At 44.3% G+C, this 18456-nt stretch overlaps 1 protein-coding gene across 1 annotated transcript in view; it reads left to right on the top strand.

Annotated features, from left to right (window-relative positions):
* The first annotated feature begins 10536 nt into the window (after positions 1–10536).
* The window catches only part of FANCA (FA complementation group A), a 52032-nt gene continuing 44112 nt past the window's right edge, over positions 10537–18456 (top strand). The window contains exons 1-2 of the mRNA XM_023732600.1: positions 10537–10626; positions 11449–11558. Coding sequence (XP_023588368.1) covers positions 10548–10626; positions 11449–11558 — 189 coding nt within the window. The 5' untranslated portion in view covers positions 10537–10547. The remainder of the gene's footprint in view (positions 10627–11448; positions 11559–18456) is intronic.

Here is an 18456-nt window from a genome sequence, read left to right as displayed (position 1 = left end):
CGCCGCCCCATTATCGCCGCCTGCGATCCGGGCGGGTTTCCATAACAGCCGCGACGGGTCGGACGACGCAGCCCCGTGGAGGCGCGGGGGGCGGACCCTGTACCGCCCGCCGGTGCTTTGTCATCCCCGGCCCCGCCCCGCGATTGGCCACAGGTAGGGGTGGGACCGGAGGCGGGGCGCAGAGCCGGGGTGGGGGGTGAGGGGCGGGGCAGATCCGGGCAAGGGGCGTTTGGCTGGGGAGGTGGGAGGGGCGGAGTCAAGCGGGAGGGTCCTCAGAGCCGGGGTAGGGAGGAGCTGCAAGGCGGAGCGGGGCAGGGGGTGCTGAACCAGGGGTGGGGGAGGGGAGTGGAGGTGAATCCGGGAGGCCCAGGCGAGAGGGGGAGGGGAGAGGGACGCAGAACCGAGGCTGAGGAGGGGCACGGTGAGCCCCCAAGGCTCGCTCTCACGCACGTAGATCTCGGCCGGTGCCTGGGCATTCAGCCTGGGACACAAGGCAGGGACGGTTCACACACGCACACTCTGTCTCTCTCTCTCTCTCTAGCAGGCTGGCAAGGTGACCTCAGGCGGTTACTGTGGGGATGAGAGGGGGGAGGGGGATGATCCCCACTGCATCAGACCCTCGGGCATGAAGCCTTCATGAGTGATCCTCCCTGCGTGCCGACCTTCTCCGTGAAAAGTAAACAGACCACAGTCCACCAACGACAACACAACACTCCCTCCTCAGACATACATGTCTCCATCCCCCTCCCAGCTCACTGCGCTCCCACGAATACAGGTGGCTTCGTTTAGAATAACAGGGCCAGAAAAGGCAATCAGAAAATAAACAGCAATAAGGCAAGCGGCCCCATACCTGGTCGCCCACCAGAATTACCTGGGGAACACCTAAAATGCAGACTCCTGACCTCCCAGCAGGGGATTCTAACCCAGAATGTTTGAGGTAAAACTTGGGATTCTTGCAATTTTTTTTTTAGGTTTTCTCGTAATTCTGAACAGCTGAGCATAGAAACCACATGGAACCCACACAGGCAATTTCACCTCATCTGAAGGAGACTTGAGGTGGAGGTGTAGGCTGTCACCTGGGGTCCTGCTATTAGAGAATGCCATCTGGGTTTTCTAATCTTCAAACAGAAAGTAGTTTGATAAAAGATAAGTTCTGCCTAGAGTTGTTATGATCAACAGCCCAGCTGTCCAGTTTTCACAGCTTCCCCCACTTTCCCAGGCTTCCAGTACACAACTGTAGGTAACAGGAGCATTGAGCTTACTAGAAGGAAAAATGGAGTAGAGGCAGAGATGATGCTCATCTCTTGAATAAATTGTGCAAAGGACCTGGGACTCAGGTTGATCTTCCTCCCTGGTCTTTATCATCCGCTCCTCCCTGTGGTTATCCAGTGAGAATGGGTCAGAAATTCCAAGCTCTGCCTTAGAGCACCAACAGCAAGAAACCTTTAATGGAGAGTCTTATTTACATAGGAGCAGTGGAGTCCACACAAATGACTTAAGGAAAGTCCCTGCGTCAAACAATGCCAGGTGTGTGGTCATGGGGAAGTTGTGATGTTGTCATTGACAAGCCCACACACAGGGTGGTTTCTGCTTTTAGATTCCTTGGGAATAAAGACTTCCACTCCCAACTCCTCACTGAGAAGGGCTTAACCACTAACTCCTTAGAAACCAGGACTCCTGAGCCCCACCGCCCCTCCCCGGTAGTGGGAGTGCCTTCAGGAGCCACAGCGTTGCTTGTGTACACAGGAAGTGAGAAGCCAGTGGTAGCCAGTGGACATGGCCAGCTGGGAGATTTGAGCCGGAAGATGGAAATTACCCTTAATTGGAAGGAAGCTGGCTGGATCATAGCAAGGAATGCCTTCTCTCTTTTGAAAGCACCTTGGGTTTCCTTTACTGACGAAAGGTTTTTAGGGTCTCATTTGATAAGCAACCACTGGGTAAGGACCTGGTGGTGACTCACACCTGGCTGTCTCTGGTGGTCCTTGGAGGTCACCTGTGCACAGGTACGATGACCCTTTTTGAACATTGTTTTTTTTTTTAAAAAAAAAAGAGATCTCTGTGCACTTTCCAAGACATTAACCAAAAATATTTAGAACACCAGAGTTTTACTAAAAATTTTTAAATGTTAGGTTCTACTTACTTATCCCTTGATAGCTGAAGATTTTCTCCCCTGGCCATGACCAAAATGAGGAGACAGAAGCACCACTCAGCTCTTGGGATGCCCGTGGAAACCATATCATTTTTTTCCTCCCGGGTAATTTTACTAACACGTCTCCAAAAAGTACCAGATGAAACCTAGAAGTGGGCCTAGTGTGAAAAGTCAGCTTGGTGCTCCTAATGGTGGTAGTAGCGGTGAGAGGATTCCAGCCCTGTAGACTGGGAAGCCAAGAGAGACTTTTACGCCAGTAGCCAGAGTAGAAGAGGACATACACTAGAAGAGACACTGATCCAATTAATCCATGGCTCTGCGACTAGATGTAGCTGCTCTTACCTAGCTGGTTGGAGCTCTGAGTTTAGTGACAAGTTCCATCGAGTAATAACCAAAGTCAAGGCGAAGATAACCATCTCCTTCCCATGAAGGAGTTCCATGAACAACTTGTACTTTTGATTGAAAAGTCTAGTCAGTATTTTAAGTCAGACCAAGCTCTCTACCACAAGGACCTCATGTGGGTAAGCTCATCCTTGTGTGGGCTACACCACACCCAGGGATTTTTACATGTGAGCAAAATGAATTGTGCCTAGTTAAGGTGGGAATTGGGGTTTATCCTGGTTAAAAATGGCAGTTGCATTTAAAACTTCACTGGAAAAAAATTAGCTATTTGTCCAAGAGTATACAACACTGGATGTCAGAATCAAAGAAATATTAGTTCCACTGTAACTTGAACTTGTCATTTGGATTCTAGAAATAAAACAGTGTATTTCCAGCTGTTAGAGACTCAGGTGAGGAGTAGGAGTGGAAATTGATGTTGGTCAATCATTAACTCGACCTGGAAGCTTTGCATCAAGGTTATTTCTACAGTTTTGGGAATCCCCTTTAGCCCGCTCCTAAAAAAACATGTTCCTTATACTTTATTTCCAGTGGATAAAGACATCCCAACGAGGGGGATGGTGTCAGTAACAGTGGGCTGCCCTGCTTGGGGATGGCCAGAAATGTTTGGTGCAGTGATTAATTTACTGATGCTTGGAATTGGAGAATCACTGTATCAACTCATCACATTAGCAAAGATGCTCCCAAAATATTCATCTTAGCATGGGGGATGTTCATTCACACATGTTTACTGAGTGCCAGGCATTGATGCCTTATGCCTAGGGAAGGAACAGTGAAAATCCTAGCCAGGTCCTTGCCCTCTTGGACTTTCTGCTCTAAGGGGCAGTCGACATATGCAGGACCTCATTACAGATCTCTTAAGGGCCCCGGTGCTGAGATGTGGGTGGGAGCCACACTAATTATGTCTGTCGTTGGTGCTTTAAAACATATTAGCGGGAACTCTGTCAGTGCTATAAATCATGTCCCTGCAATGGCTAATGCGATGGGGACGGGCTGCGAGGCTGATGGGTGGAGTTGGGCAAAAATGGAAAAGCTCTAGGAATTACACCTCTGAGCATCTTTGCTGACACGGAGACTGGCAGATCCTGATTTTAAGCTCCTGGCAGCCAATACAGCCACATCTGGCTGGATCCCCAGGTATGCTGAGGTCTACGTAACCCTGCCAGGGGGGAGTGCAGGACTACAGGGTCTAAGGTGGCATAGTGAAAACTCCAAGTGTCTTAGAACAAAGGTCAGGGTGAGCTGGGCACATGGGTGATTGGGTTTAAGATCAAAGATGGTTTCAGATCAAAGGCCTCCTCCACTACTCTGGCAGAACTACCTCCTTGCGGTTGGTAGAGTGCGGAGGTTCCCTGGCCCACACCTTCCTAGTCCACTCCACATGGAAAAGCAGGTCAGGTTTTCCCAAGGGGCTCGGTGCAATGAGCTGTTCGCCTTCTGTTGCCATGATTTGGAGGCCCCTGAATGCGCTCTTTGTCACATGGAGGCAATGGGGTGGAGCCCTTGGGGTAGCAGACGGGGCTGAGCTTAGGTCCAGGCAGAAAAGCTGAAATTCTAGAGGTTGTGGTTTTGTGTTCTAGGTTTATTTTGGGATAATGATAAAGGCCATGAATCCCAAGGCAAGCCAGATCGAGTGAGGCTGCACTTGGCTTGGAAAAGTGAGCCCAGGCCAGCTCCAGTGAGGGCTCTGGGACTGGGCTGGTGTTGTGAAGCCATAGAAGTGAAACAGCTGAACACAACAACAAGACAGAGGAGGTCCAGAGCACAGGTATGGCATTGTCACAGTGAGGTCTGGACACTGAGGTCCCAGAGCTGAGCCAGACGAAGAGAGGAAACCCTAGAAGAGAACAGAAAGTGAGGGGACAAAGACTGGTTGGGTTAGCCACTCTCTGTGGAACAGAATCAAGGAGTAGGGCCACTTTAGGGGGACAATCACCCTAGAGTTCCTGACCAGGAGTTAATGAGTTGGGACTGTTTGCTTCCCACTTTGGACGTTCGAGATGGTTTAAAAGTTTCCCACTGGTTCATGTTTTGAATAGATGATCCAGGATAGTTAAAAATGAATTAAACTCCTTTCCAAAGGTATATTCAGACCCCAGCTTATGTCAGCACATGTGGTCATCCACCTCTCTGCTAGATCAGCTCTTCCTCACAACCTGGAGGAATATGCAGGTATACAGAAGAAAGCAGGAGCTCTGCCCACAGATATGAAACTTTCCCTCCACACTGGAGTGAGAACAAAGCACAAAGTAGAGGGTGAGATAATGCTGCCCTCTGGGGAAAGGAGGTAGTGTGTGTGTGTGTGTGTGTGTGTGTGTGTGTGTGTGTGTGTATGTGTGTAATAGACATCAATCTTGGACACCAGATGTGCCTCAGATGCTGGTCTGGGGGGCTGAACTCTGTCAGATTGTAGAAATTACTGCCATAGTTCCTGTACAAATCAAACCAGTGTTGGTTGGTATTACATGGTAGATGGTGTAAACGGTTAACATGTTTGGCTGCTAACAGGTTGGAGGTTCAAGTCTACCCAGAGGTACCTTGGAATCAGCCTTCGAAAACTCTGTGGAGCACAGTTTTACTGTGACACACATGGGGTCTCCATGAGTCAGAATTGACTCGACAGTGACTGGTGGTGGTGGAATGTTCAAAAGGTACAAAAAAAGTATAAACTGAAAAGTCTTTCACACTATGCTGCTCCCACCTCTCAGTACCTCTCTCTGAGGCAGCCACTAACTGGTCTCTTGCCTATCCTTACAGAAATGTTGTATGCCTATTATATATACACACACAATTCCCCTTTTCCCAGAGGGCAGTGTATCTCACCCCCTGTTTTGGGCTTTGTTCTCACTCCAGCATGGGGGAATGTTTCCTATCCCTGGGCAGAGCTCCTGTATTCTTCTGTACACCTGCATGTCCCATTGGGTGAGTACACCATGGTCTCCTCATCCAGTTCCCTACTGACAGATACGTAGATTGTTCTCAATTTCGAATGAATAACATTGTACATATCGTAAACTTCACCAGGGCAAGGATTTTGTTTGCTCAATCGCTGCTGTGCGCTAGTACCTTGTACAGTGCCTAGCACATGGTAGGAGTGCAATTGATACCTCTCCTTTTCCGTGTGTGCAGTATAAATTCTCAGAAATAGAATTGATATAGGAGACCTCTAATGATCTGGGCCCAAGATGAGTCTTGCCCCACCCGCCAGGGGCAGATGGGTTTTTTTTGGAACCCTTCCTCAGCCACAATGAGTCTTTACTTTGCCCTGAGGGCAGCAGGGTTTGCTGCCCCACCCCTAGTGTCTTAAGACTTCCCTTTGACAGAAGGGCCCAATGGGCTTCATGCTAGAAGGTAGAGGTAACTGCTCCGCTTCTCCAGGCATGAACGCTGGGGAGACTTTCTCAGGCATTTCCTCCTGCCCCTAGTCTTTCTCATGAGTTCCTGGAGGAAGTATGTGGAGGTGAGCATGCAAGTGGGCACCAAATGGCCTGGTGTTTGTGGCTCCCAGGGACTCTATAGTCTCACACTAGCTTGCACTTGGCCTTTAGCAATTTGTTTAAAAAAACTATCTGAATTCTTCCTACCTGTAAGTGTAGCACCTGCTATCTCCTCTTTCTGTACTCTAGGTGAGCCAGTGCTTTTGCCTCATCTCCTTGGAGGAGGCGTCTTTCCTAAGATGTCAGGCTATTTGCTTTTAAGGGATTCAAGAAAAGTTAGCATTTTGTAATTTATGTTTTTTTTTTCTTCTTGTTGGGAAAAGATTAGATAGTAGTGATGGTTGCACAATGCTTTAGTGGTTTGAATTTTTATGTTGATGGGTTGGAAACTTTCCACTTCCTGGGTTGCTGCTGAGAGTGAGAATTAGGTTAGAATTAGATTCACAGCCAGATCATCCCCTGTGCTTGTGCAGGTCCTGGTCTCCAAAAGGTGTGTGGCACTTCTGATAACAGAGGACTGGCTGTGCCTGACCCATTGTATCAGGCACTTGTTGAATGTTTTCTTCTGCCAAATCTGCTCTCTTCCCTTTTGGGTCTTTCTAGCTAAATTCTGTCTCTTTGACATGCAAAGTGGCCCTGGTTACCCACAACAAATAGTCTCACCTTCTAGGTGAGGGAGACTGACTCTGGTCCTTTTATAAACTCAAGTTCAAGCTCCAGCCCTCCTTTCCTACTCCAGTTTCTTGTGTTGGCAGCTGCTTCATTAGAATGAGGAAAAGGAATAGGAAGGAGAAGAAGACAGTGTCCAGGCTCCCTCGCTCTCATTTAATAATGACCTTGGCCATTCTGAGCATTTCTTGAGTTCCCTCCCTTCTTTTCATAGACAGTCTCAGGACATCTGTCTACTGGGTGGCTGAATTCAGGGAATACAGCATCTTTATGTTACTGCAGCACTAACACTTCAATCCACCTCCTCCCTCCTCCGTCTGCCACTGATGAATAATTCTGCCAGGAGGGGAAAGGAGAAGCAAGATTTCACTGAATAACTATGTGTGTGCATGGCATGTGAGTGTGAATAGTGTGTGCACGCACCTGTGCACTGTGTTCACATCTGCACGTGTGCATGGCATGTTTGTGTGTGTGCACAGCATGTGTGCATGTGTGCACACAGCGTTAAACTTTCTGGTACGGTTTTCTCTAGTTGGGCTGAGTAGCAGATACTATAAAAGGATTTCAGCAGCAGACTCTCCCCTATTCTTGCCAGCACTCACATACCTCTCCTTTTCCCACCTGCCTCCATCTCCCTCTTCATAAACTGTACTCTAGGAATTTCGGACAATGCCGCTTTTAAATGTGATTGAGTGGTTGAGTGGCAAAAGCACTAATTCCATAGAAATCGTTTCTTCTAGATCGGAGATAGGTGTTGGTTTTGGCAGCCTGCTATGTGGCCGTGAGCATGAATGCTGTAGAATTTCGGGAAAATGCACAGTCAACTTGCCTGGACCAGCCCGTCCTCTCAGACAGTGAGCATCTCAGGGTAAATCGAATCTCCTTTGTGCAAGTCTCCTCTGTGGGTCTCAGCAGCCCTCAGCTCTGGTTCCAGCACTACAGGTCATACTTGGCCCTGGCCACAAAGCTCTGTACTTTCACATGCTCCCCTCAAAGTGTACAGACATCAGCAGGATACCTCATCCTCCCAGGGAAACTCCTGGGTGATTGTTGTGGATTGAATCATATACCCCAAAAAGATGAGTTGAAGTCCTAACCCCTCCTGTACCTGTGAGTGTGACCTTGTTTGGAACTAGGATCTTTGAAGATGTTATCAGTTAGGTTAACATGAGGTTAAGAAGCCCTGGTGGCACAGTAGTTAAGCACTCGGCTGCTAATGGATACAGGTCAGTGGTTTGAATCCTCCAGCTGCTCTGCAGGAGAAAGATGTGGCAGTCTGCTTCCATAAAGATTACAGCCTTGGGAACCGTATGGTGCAGTTCTACTCTGTCCTATAGGATTGCTGAGTCAGAATCATCTTGACAGCAATGGTTTTGGTTTTTAACATGAGGTCATACTGGTATAGGGTAGCTCCTAATCCTGTATGTGTGGTATCTTTATAAAAGAGAAGACACACAGAGAGACAGAGGAAGGATGCTATGTGATGAAGGAGGCAGATGCAGATGCAAGTTAAGAACATCAAGGATTGCTAGTAGCCACTAGAAGCTGGAGAGAGACATGGAACAGTTCCCCTCTCAAAGCCTCAGAAGGAATCAACATGGCCGAGACACTGATTTAGACTTTTGGCCTCCAGAACTGAGACAGTAAACTTCTATTCTTATGAGCCACCCAGTTTGTGGGTTTCTTTGGTATAGCAGCCCTAGGAGACTAAGACAGCATCTGCTGGGCTGGTTTTACAAATGGAGAAACCAAGGTACAAAGGTGTTCCTTGGCTTGGTCGCTTCCCGAACAGTCTGGGCACTTAGCAGTGAAGGATCTTACAAATTCTATTTCTTCTCCCAAACCTAATACCTTCCTGATTAGAAGAGTCACACCTAGGCACAGAAGACCTTCGGCCAATTTTTCTTGCAATCAGAGATCAACACAACCACCTCCAGTGATAGAAAAAGAGTATTGGTGTTGTTGTAGAAAATATGAAGTGTGCACTGAAGCCATCCACAGGTCATATTACCAGAACAGCCACCAACAATGTCCTCAAGCACAGAACCGACCCAGCAAACATAGGCTGAGGATGTCCGGGATTCAGAGAGCAGGCTGCCTGCAGAGGTGGGGTGCTGAGGTCTGTGATTGCCTGAGTTAACTCTGAGCACCGCATCATTCCAGACTAGTAGACAAACCTGCTTCTATGTGCTGGTGCTTTCTATAAAGCTCTTTAGTAATTACACTTGCTTACAGAATGTTGTTTAGTGATTTCGAAGAAGAGGGACCTGTTATGTCTACACCTTGGAATTTGGCAAGCATTAGGAGAACATGAGTTAAGTCTGATTTTATTGCTAATTAAAATCATTAAGACAATCAGGGCTCCATCCAAGTCAGCAGCATGAGAGAAGACTTTTCTCTGACTCATGGCCAAATGGAAATGGTGTTCCCCAAAACTTAAGAAACCCTCCCTCTCAAATAATCTAAAAATGTGTATAAAGCAGACAGCTCTGCAGTGTTTTCCTAGGTGATGTCAGGGGCACAGCCAGAGTGGGAGGAAACTTAGCTATTTGGAATAAAATTTGCAACAGGGCCCTTGCTTTCACCAGGGGTCTTTCTGGCTCTCCTCAACCCAGATTTGTCTTTGTGCTGCGCCTTGAGAATGACACGTGGCCACTGTTCCTTTTATGATCTGGTCTGTTCCCCTTGTTCACCTAGCCTTTATTCCCACTATCACAGTCAACTCTAGAGCACTCCTCCTGGGTGGCTTCATGAGTCCACAGTCTTCTCACTGTCCTCACCCTCCCATGAGACCCAGGCCCATTCAGGACATCACCAGTCCCAAAAAAGAGTGTTCGCTGGGCTACATGTGATGCAAACAATCACTCTTACACCAACCAGGGACATGTCTACCACTGTGGGGGCATCACGATTGATCCTGAGGCAAAGAAAGGGCTGGTATCAGAGCTGGGGTGACCATCTGCTGAGGGATGGAGTTGGAGACTGAAAGGCCTCCCCTGAGGTCGGGGCTTTTATAGATTCTCAGCTATAAATATCTGTGGTTCAGAATCTTATCTAAGAGCCTCACTTTTGTCCCAAATATTTGCTGGGACCTTGGTCAGCATCAAGGAAAAATTCATCTTCACATTCTTTCCTCCATTCTTAGTCATTTTCATACAAAGATTGTCATGGATGAGGGCAGTGTCCCCACACGCTGAGCAGAAGTGTCAGGATGGAGAAATCCAGGTGTTGAGCAGGTGTGGGGCCAGGAGGAGGTGGGACGGATGGTGGCAGGACACAGGCATCAAGAGGGGTGTTGTGGGGGGGGACCCGCCTGGTTTAGGTTACTCTTTTCCAGATTTACCTATTTCTCCTGATGCCTTAGTTTTGGGAGGGCAGAGGGCAAGGATAAGTAGAGTAGCAGGAGAATTATCTGGAGTGGAAGACAAACCCATAGATTTCTTTCCCTCGACAACAGCTCAGTTGACAATGAGTGCGGTGGGACTTTTTGGTCAAATGCTGGTCCTGGTGGGGTCTGTCTCATTCTGGTTGGCCCGGCCTGTCTTTATGAAGAGACCGTGGTTTTGTCGCATGCCGTTTGGGTTTGTCAGATTGTGTCTTTATTACCAGCTCTGGGTCATTCTCGGCAGCAACACTACATAAGGGATGTCACCGTTTTCTCGCAAGGGTTGCTGTTCGGAATCCGCGCCACCAGCCCTGATCCGCAAATCTACCGTTCCGCGAGCCCCTAGCTCCTTCCATGACCAAGATGACCGCGGCGGAAGGCCTCCGCCCTTAGAGGGGTGAGGTCCGGCAGCCCCAGCCAATGGGCTCGCGCGCCTGGCCGCGGCCAATGGGAGGGCAGCGCGGGCTCGGCGCCGCGCGCGCCAGTCGGTAGCGGTTGGGATCACGTCATGTCGGATTCCCGGGCGCCCGGCGCCGGCTCCTGTCTGGGCCGGCGACCCCTCAGGAGGTCCTGGTGCGAGCTGCTGGGTAGGTGGGCGCGGGCTTCCGGCAGTTTCCCTCTGAGCACGCGGCAGTTCTTCCCGGGCCCCGAAACTCCTTCCCACGCCAGCTTCCGCACGCCTGGCACCGCGCCGCGCCCTCGCGGGAGTGAGCCCAGCGCGCTAGTGTTTGCTGTCCGCCCCCACACTGCTTGGATTTCCCTCTCCTTGCTCCCTATCCCCCGGCCCCCCACCAATCTCCTCCTCAGCAGCCACCCCAAAACCGTGTCGCATTCCCCAATCTTCAAATTAATAATTCAAGAAACACTATCCTACCCTACAAACTGGAGATTTAAGTTTTACCCAAAATGTCAGCCCAGTTGTACTCGATGGCACTAAAGCATTAAATTTAAGTTGTCACTGGAACCACATGAAATCATTTGCTCTTCAGTTAGCAAACAGTTATCAGTTCCAGAAATTAACTTTGGTGCAGTGCTGCTCACTCAACTGCAGACTTCTTTCGAATTTTGCCAGTTTTCCCCTCATCCCCCTTTTTGCTGCAGGATCCCACGTTGCGGCTGGTCCTCTTGTTTCCTCAGGCTCCTCCTGTCTGATAGTTAACCCGTCTTTCCTCTTCTTTCGTGACCTTGACACGTTTTTGAAAAGTACTGGTTACTTTGTAGGATGTCCCTCAATTGGGTTTGTCTGATGCTTCCTCCCGATTTGATTGAGGTAGGCATTTTTGGGAAAAATACCACAGAAGCCACATGGGTCCTCAGTGCCCCGTATCAGGGGTACCTGATGTCATCATGTCTTGTTGCATGACGTTTTAAGTAGTGCTGTGATTTTTTTACTGATTTTTCCTCCTTAGAGGGAAGAGTTAAAAGGCAAAAATTCAATCCCGAAAGGGAACAGAAGTTAAAGGAAGCAGCATTGCACCTGCTGAGAAGCCATCAAAACTTAGATGACCTTCTGCTTGAGGTAAGAGGAAATTGGTTTGTCCTTTACTAGCAGATTTACATTTGGGCTTTCTTTTCTTTTTAATTTTATTGTGGTTTAGGTGAAAGTTTACAGCAAAAATTAGTTTCTCATTCAAAAATGTATAATTGTTTTGTGACACTGGTTACAATCCCCACAATGTGTCAGCACCCTCCCCCTTTCCACCCCAGGTTCCCCATGTCCATTTGTTTTCCTGTCCTTTCTTGATTTCTCATCTTTGCTTTCGGGCAGGTGTTGCCTGTTTGGTCTTGTACGCTTGACTAAACTACGAAGCATGCTCCTCACGTGTTATTGTTTTATAGGCCTGTCTAATCTTTGGTGAACTTTGGGAGTGGCTTCTGTTCTGAGTTAGAAGGGTATCCAGGGTCCATAGTCTCAGGGGTTCCTCCAGTCTCTTGTCAGACCAGTAAGTGTTTTTTTTTTTTTTTTTTTTTGATTTTTTTTGAGAATTTGAGTTTTATTCTACAGTTTTCTCCTACTCTGTCCAGGACCCTCTATTGTGATCCCTGTCAGAGCAGTCGGTGGTGGTAGCCGGGCACCATCTAGTTCTTCTGGGCTCAGGGTGGTGGAGGCTAAGGTTTGTGTGGTCCATTAGTCCTTTGGACTAATATTTTCCTTGTGTCTTTGGCTTTCTTCATTTTTCTTTGCTACAGACAGGATGGGACCAATAGATGTATCTTAGATGGCCACTCACAAGCTTTTAAGACTCTGGACGCTACTCACCAAAGTTGTACATAGAACATTTTCTGTATGAACTTTGTTATACCAGTTGACCTAGATGTTCCCTGAGACCATGGTCCCCAGCCCTCAGCCCCAGAAACTCGGTCCCTCAGGGAGTTTGGATGCGTCTGTGAAGCTTCTATGACTTTGCCTTGGTCGAGCTGTGCTGAATTCCCCTATATTGGGTGTTGTCTTTTCCTTCATCGAAGTTAACACTTGTCTACTGTCTAGTTAATGATATCCCCTCCCCACCCCTTGTAACCATAAAAGATTGTTTTTTCTGTGTGTAAACCTTTTCTTGAGTTTTTATAATAGTAGTCTCATAAAATATTTGTGCTTTTGTGATTGATTTATTTCACTCAGCATAATGCCCTCCAGATTCCTCCATGTTGTGAGATGTTCCGTGGATTCATCATTGTTCTTTATTGTTGAGTAGTATTCCAGTGTGTGTGTGCAATAATTTGTTTATCTATTCATCTGTTGATGGGCACTTAGGTTGTTTCCATCTTTTTGCTGTTGTGAATAATGCTGCAGTGAACATGGGTGTGCATATGTCTCTTTGTGTGATGGCTCTTATTTCTCTAGGATATATTCCTAGGAGTGGGATTCCTGGATTGTATGGTATTTCTAGCTTTTTAAGAAAGCACCGTATTGTTTTCCATAGCGGTTGGACCATCTTACATTCCTTGTGGCAGTGCATAAGATTTCCAGTCTTCCCACAACCTCTCCAACACTTGTTATTTTCTCTTTTTTTAATTAGTGCCAGTAATGTCAGAGTGAGATGATATTTCAGTGTAGTTTTGATTTGCATTTCTCTAATGGCTAGTGATCGAGAGGATTTCCTCGTGTCTGTTAGCTGCCTGAATGTCTTCTTTGATGAAGGGTCTGTTCATATCCTTTGCTCATTTTTTAATTGGGTTACTTTTTTGTTGTTAAGGTGTTGAAGTATTCTATAGATTTTAGAGATTAGACTCTTGTCGGATATGGTCATAGCCAAAAATTTTTTTCCCAGTCTGTGGGTTCTCTTTTTACTCTATTGGTGAAGTCTTTTGAGGAGCATAAGTGTTTAATTTTTAGGAGCTCCCAGTTATCTAGTTTATTTTCTGGTGTTTGTGCATTGTTAGTTATGGTTCGTATCCTATTTATGCCATGTATTAGGGCCCCTAGCATTGTCCCTATTCCTTACTTCCATAATCTTTATTGTTTTAGGTTTTATATTTAGGTCTTTGATCCATTTCGAGTTAGTTTTTGTGTATGGTGTGAGGTATGGGTCCTGTTTCATTTTTTTACAGACGGACATCTGGTTTTGCCCACAGCATTTATTAAAAAGACTGTCTTTTCCCCAGTTAGCAGACTTTGGTCCTTTGTCAAAGATCAGCTGACCATAGATGGATGGATTTATGCTTGGGTTCTTGATTCTGTTCCATTGGTTTCTGTATCTGTTGTCGTACCAGTACCAGACTGCTTTGACTACCATGGCCATATAGTAGGTTCTGAGATCTGATAGTGTGAGGCCTCCTACTCTGTTCTTTTTCTTCAGTAATGCTTTACTTATCTGGGGCCTCTTTCCTTTCCATATGTTATGGTTAAGGTTGTATGTCAACTTGGCTAGGCCATGATTCCCAGTATTGTGTGGTTGTCCTCCATTTTGTGATCTGAAGTAATTATCCTATGTGTTGTAAATTCTAATCTCTGTGATATTAACGAGGCAGGATTAGAGGCAGTTGTATTAATGAGGCAGGACACAGTCTACAGGATTAGGTTACATTTTGAGTCAATCGCTTTGAGATATAAAAGAGAATCAAGTAGAGAGGAGAGGGACTTCATACCACTGAGAAAGAAGAGCTGGGAGCGAAGCACATCCTTTGGACTTGGGGTCCCTGCTCTGAGAATCTCCTAGACCAGGGGAAGATTGATGACAAGAACCTTCCCTCACAGCTGACAGAGAAAGCTCTCCCCTGGAGCTGACACCCTGAATTCAGACTTCTAGCTTCCTAGACTGTGAGAGAATAAATTTCTCTTTGTTAAAGCTATCCACTTGTGGTATTTCTGTTATAGCAGCACTAGATAACTAAGACACCATATAAAGTTCGTCATTAGTTTTTCCATCTCATTAAAGAGTGGTGTTGGTATTTCGTTGAGATTGCATTATATCTGTAGATTGCTTTGGGTAGAATCGACATTTTCACAGTGTTGAGTCTTCCTATCTATGAGCATGGTATGTTTTTCCATTTATGTAAGTCTCTTGGTTTCTTAGAGTAGCATTTTATAGTTTTTTTGTATACATCTTTTATGTACCTGGTTAGATTTATTCCTAAACATTTTATCTTTTCAGAGGCTATTATAAATGGTATTGTTTTCCTGATTTCCTTTTCGAAGTTCTCTTTGTTGGTGTATAGGAATCCAACTGATTTTCATATGTTGATCTTGTCTCCTTCTACTCTGCTCAATCTTTCTATTAGTTCCAGTAGTTTTCTTGTGGAATCTTTGGAGTTCTTTTATGTATAAAAACCCATTTCTGTCGAGTAGATTCCTACTCATAGCGACCCTACAGGACAGAGTAGAACTGCCCCATACAGTTTCAGAGGAGCACCTGGTGGATTCAGACTGCTGACCTTTTGGTTACCAGCTGTAACTCTTAACCAGTATGCCATCAGGGTTTTCTTTCTATGTATAGTATCATATAATCTGTGAATAGAGGCAGTTTTACTTCTTCCTTTCCAATTTGGATGCCCTTTATTTCTTTTTCTTTCCTTATTCCTCTAGCTAGGACTTCCAGCACAGTGTTAAATAGGAGTGGTTATAAAGGGCATCATTGTCTTGCTGCCATTCTTAGGGAGAATGCTTTCAGCCTCTCTCCATTGGGAATGATGTCAGCTGTTAGTTTTATATAGGTGCCCTTTATTACATTGAGGAATTTCTCTTCTATTCCTATTTTATTGAGAGTTTTTATTAGGAGTGGGTGTTGGACTTTATCACATGCCTTTTCTGCATCGATTGAAGTGATCATGTGATTCATTTCTTTTGTTCTATTTATGTGGTGGGTTATATTGATTGATTTTCTAATGTTGAACCATCCTTGCATACGTGGCATGGATCCCACTTTGTCATTGTGTATTATTTTTTTGATATGATGCTGAATTCTATTGGATAGAATTTTGTAGAGAATTTTTGCATCCATATTCATGATAGTTATTGCTCTGTAATTTTCTTTTTTTGTGGTGTCCTTGCCTGGCTTTGGTATCAGGGTTATGCTGGCTTCATAGAATGAATTTGGGAGTATTCCTTCCTTTTCTGTGCTGTAATATAGTTTGAATAGTACTAGTGTGAGCTCTTCTCTGAATGTTTGGTAGAATTCTCCAGTGAAGCTGTCTGGGCCAGGGTTTTTTTGTTGTTGGTGGTAGTTTTTTTTTATTACCTCTTCAATCTCTTCTCTTGTTATGGGGCTATTCAGATATTCTCTCTCAGTTTGTGTTAGTTTAGGTAGACTGTGTTTCTCGAAATTTGTCTGATTCCTCTAGGTTCTCAAATTTGTTGGAGTACAATTTTTCATGGTATTCTGTTAGGATCCTTTTTATTTCAGTTGGGTCTGTTGTAATGTCCTCTGTCTCATTTCTTATTTGGGTTATTTGTTTCCTCTGTTTTTCTTTTGTCAGTTTAGTCAGTGGTTTGTTGATTTTTTCGAAGAACCAACTTTTGGTCTTGCTGATTCTATTTTTTTTCTGTTCCCTATTTTATTTATTTATCCTCTAATTTTTATTATTTCCTTTCTTCTGGTGGCTGTGGGCTTCTTATGCTGTTGTCTTTCTCTTTGTTCAAGTTGTGTGGCTAATGTTTTGATTTTGGCCTGTTTTTTTTTGATGTGTGTGTTTATTGCTATAAATTTATCTCTGAGCACTGCCTTTGCTGTGTATCAAAGGTTTTGGTATGATGTGTTTTCATTCTCATATGATTCTAGGAATTTATTCCCTCTTTGATTTTTTCTGTTGCCCAGTTGTTTTTAAGCAAGATGTTATTCAGTTTCCATGTATTTGATTTTTTTTTCTTTGCTCTTTCTGTTATTGACTTCTACTTTTATGGCGTTATGATCAGAGAAAATGCTTTGCTTTATTTTGATGTTTTCAATTTTATTGAGGGTTGCTTTGTGGCCTACAATGTAGGCTATTCCGGAGAATGTTCCATGTGTGTTGGAAAAGAATGTATACTTTGTTGCTATTGGGTGGAGTGTTCATATATGTCTATGAGGTCAAGTTGGTTGATTGTGACCTTTAGATCTTCTGTATCTTTGTTGGGTTTCTTTCTAGATGTTCTGTCCTTTACTGAGAGTGGTGTCTTATTACTGTAGAACTGTTGATACTTCTCTTTTCAGTGCGGTTAGAGTTTGTTTTATGTATTTTGGAGCCCTGTTGAGTGTGTAGATATTTATTAAGGTTATGTCTTCTTGGTGGATTGTCACTTTAATCATTATGTAATCTCTTTCCTTGTGTTTTATGGTTGATTTTACCTTAAAGTCTATTTTATCTGAGATTAGTATTGCTACTCCTGCTCTTTGTTGTTACTGTTTGCTTGGTATATTTTTTCATCCTTTGATTTTTAATATATTTATGTCTTATGTCTAAAGTGTCTAAAGTACTCTTATAGACAGCATATTGTTTTTTTTTTATAATCCATTCACGCCTCTTTGTCAGTTTACTGGTGCATTTAAGCCATTTACATTCAGCGTGATTATGGATAGGTATGAGTTTAATGCTGTCATATTGTTGTGCTTTTTTGTGGTACTTACGTTTTCTTTGTTCCTTTTACTTTCCTGTACTGACTTCCTTTTATTTGTGGATTTTGTTTTCTTTTGTTGTTACAGATTTTGTGTTTACTGAGACTATATGTTTTTCTTCTTATTTTATTTTGATGAGTAGGTTTGTTAACTTTCTTTGTGGTTACCTTGAAATTTACCCTTATCTTCCTAAGTTTGAACCAGTCTTATATTACTTGATATTGCCTTGACTTCCTCTCCATTTGAAATTTCTATACCTACTCCATTTATTCCCATTTTTATTGTTTTGACATTGTCGTCATTTGCAGATTGATGTCTCTGGTTCCTTGTTTTAAGTCTTTTAGCTTTGTTTTATTATTGAGAGTTCTTTACCCAGGTTGCTATCTGGCTGATGCTGTCCTATGTCCTAGACTCAGGTTGTCTGATATTGTTGGTTCTCTAACTGAGGGACTCACTTTTATATTTCTTGTAAGTTTGGTTTGGCTTTTATGAATTCCTTTAATTTCTGTTTATTGGTAAATGTACTAATTTTGCCATTGTTGTTTGAGAGAGAGTTTTGCAGGATATATTATTCTTGTTTGGCAGTTTTTTTTCTTTAAAGATTTTATATATGTCATCCGATTGCCTTCTTGTCTGCATAGTTTCTACCGAGTAATCAGAGTTCAGTCTTATTGTTTCCCCTTTGTACTTGACTTTTCATTTTTCTCAAGCTACTCTTAGGATTCTTTCTTTGGCTTTGGTTTTGGCAAGTGTGATTATGATATGTCTTGGTGACTTTCTTTTGGGGTCTGTCCTATATGGGTTTGTTGAACTTCTTGGATGGTGAGCTTTTTGTCTTTTGTGATATTTGGGAAGTTTTCTGCCAGCAAATCTTCAACAGTCTTCTCTGTTTTCCATTTTCTCCCCTGTCCTAGAACTCTGATCATGAGCATATTTTGGCTTTTGATTTTTGTCCCACATAATTCTTAGGTTTTCTTCATTCTTTTTTCTGATTTTTCCTCAAAGTGGCATCCATGGATTTGTCTTCAGTCTCACTGATTCCGTCTTCCATTGTTTCAGATTTGCTCCTAAGGCCTTCTGTTGAGTTGTCCATTTCTGAAATTGTTTATCTTTTGGATTTCTAGTTGCTGTTTTTGTATGATTTCTAATTGTTTATTTATTTGGGAGTTTTGTTCTTGTATTATTTTCCTGAATTCTTCTAATGCTTTGTCTGTGTTGCCCTTGATTTTGGCTATATTGTTCATTGGTTTTATCTGTGTTGTTCATGATTTTGTCTATTTTTTCCTTGGTTTTGTCTGTATTTTCCTTGATCTCTTTCCTAATGTCTTGGAGAGCTCTAAATATTAGTCTTTTGAATTCCATGTCAGGTCGTTCCAATGCCTTTTCTTC

Source organism: Trichechus manatus, unplaced genomic scaffold (genome assembly GCF_000243295.1).
Source record: "Trichechus manatus latirostris isolate Lorelei unplaced genomic scaffold, TriManLat1.0 scaffold00053, whole genome shotgun sequence".
NCBI classification, from domain to species: Eukaryota; Metazoa; Chordata; class Mammalia; order Sirenia; family Trichechidae; genus Trichechus; species Trichechus manatus.
Note: the sequence above shows the minus strand (reverse complement) of the source record. Positions and strands in the feature narration are given on the sequence as shown.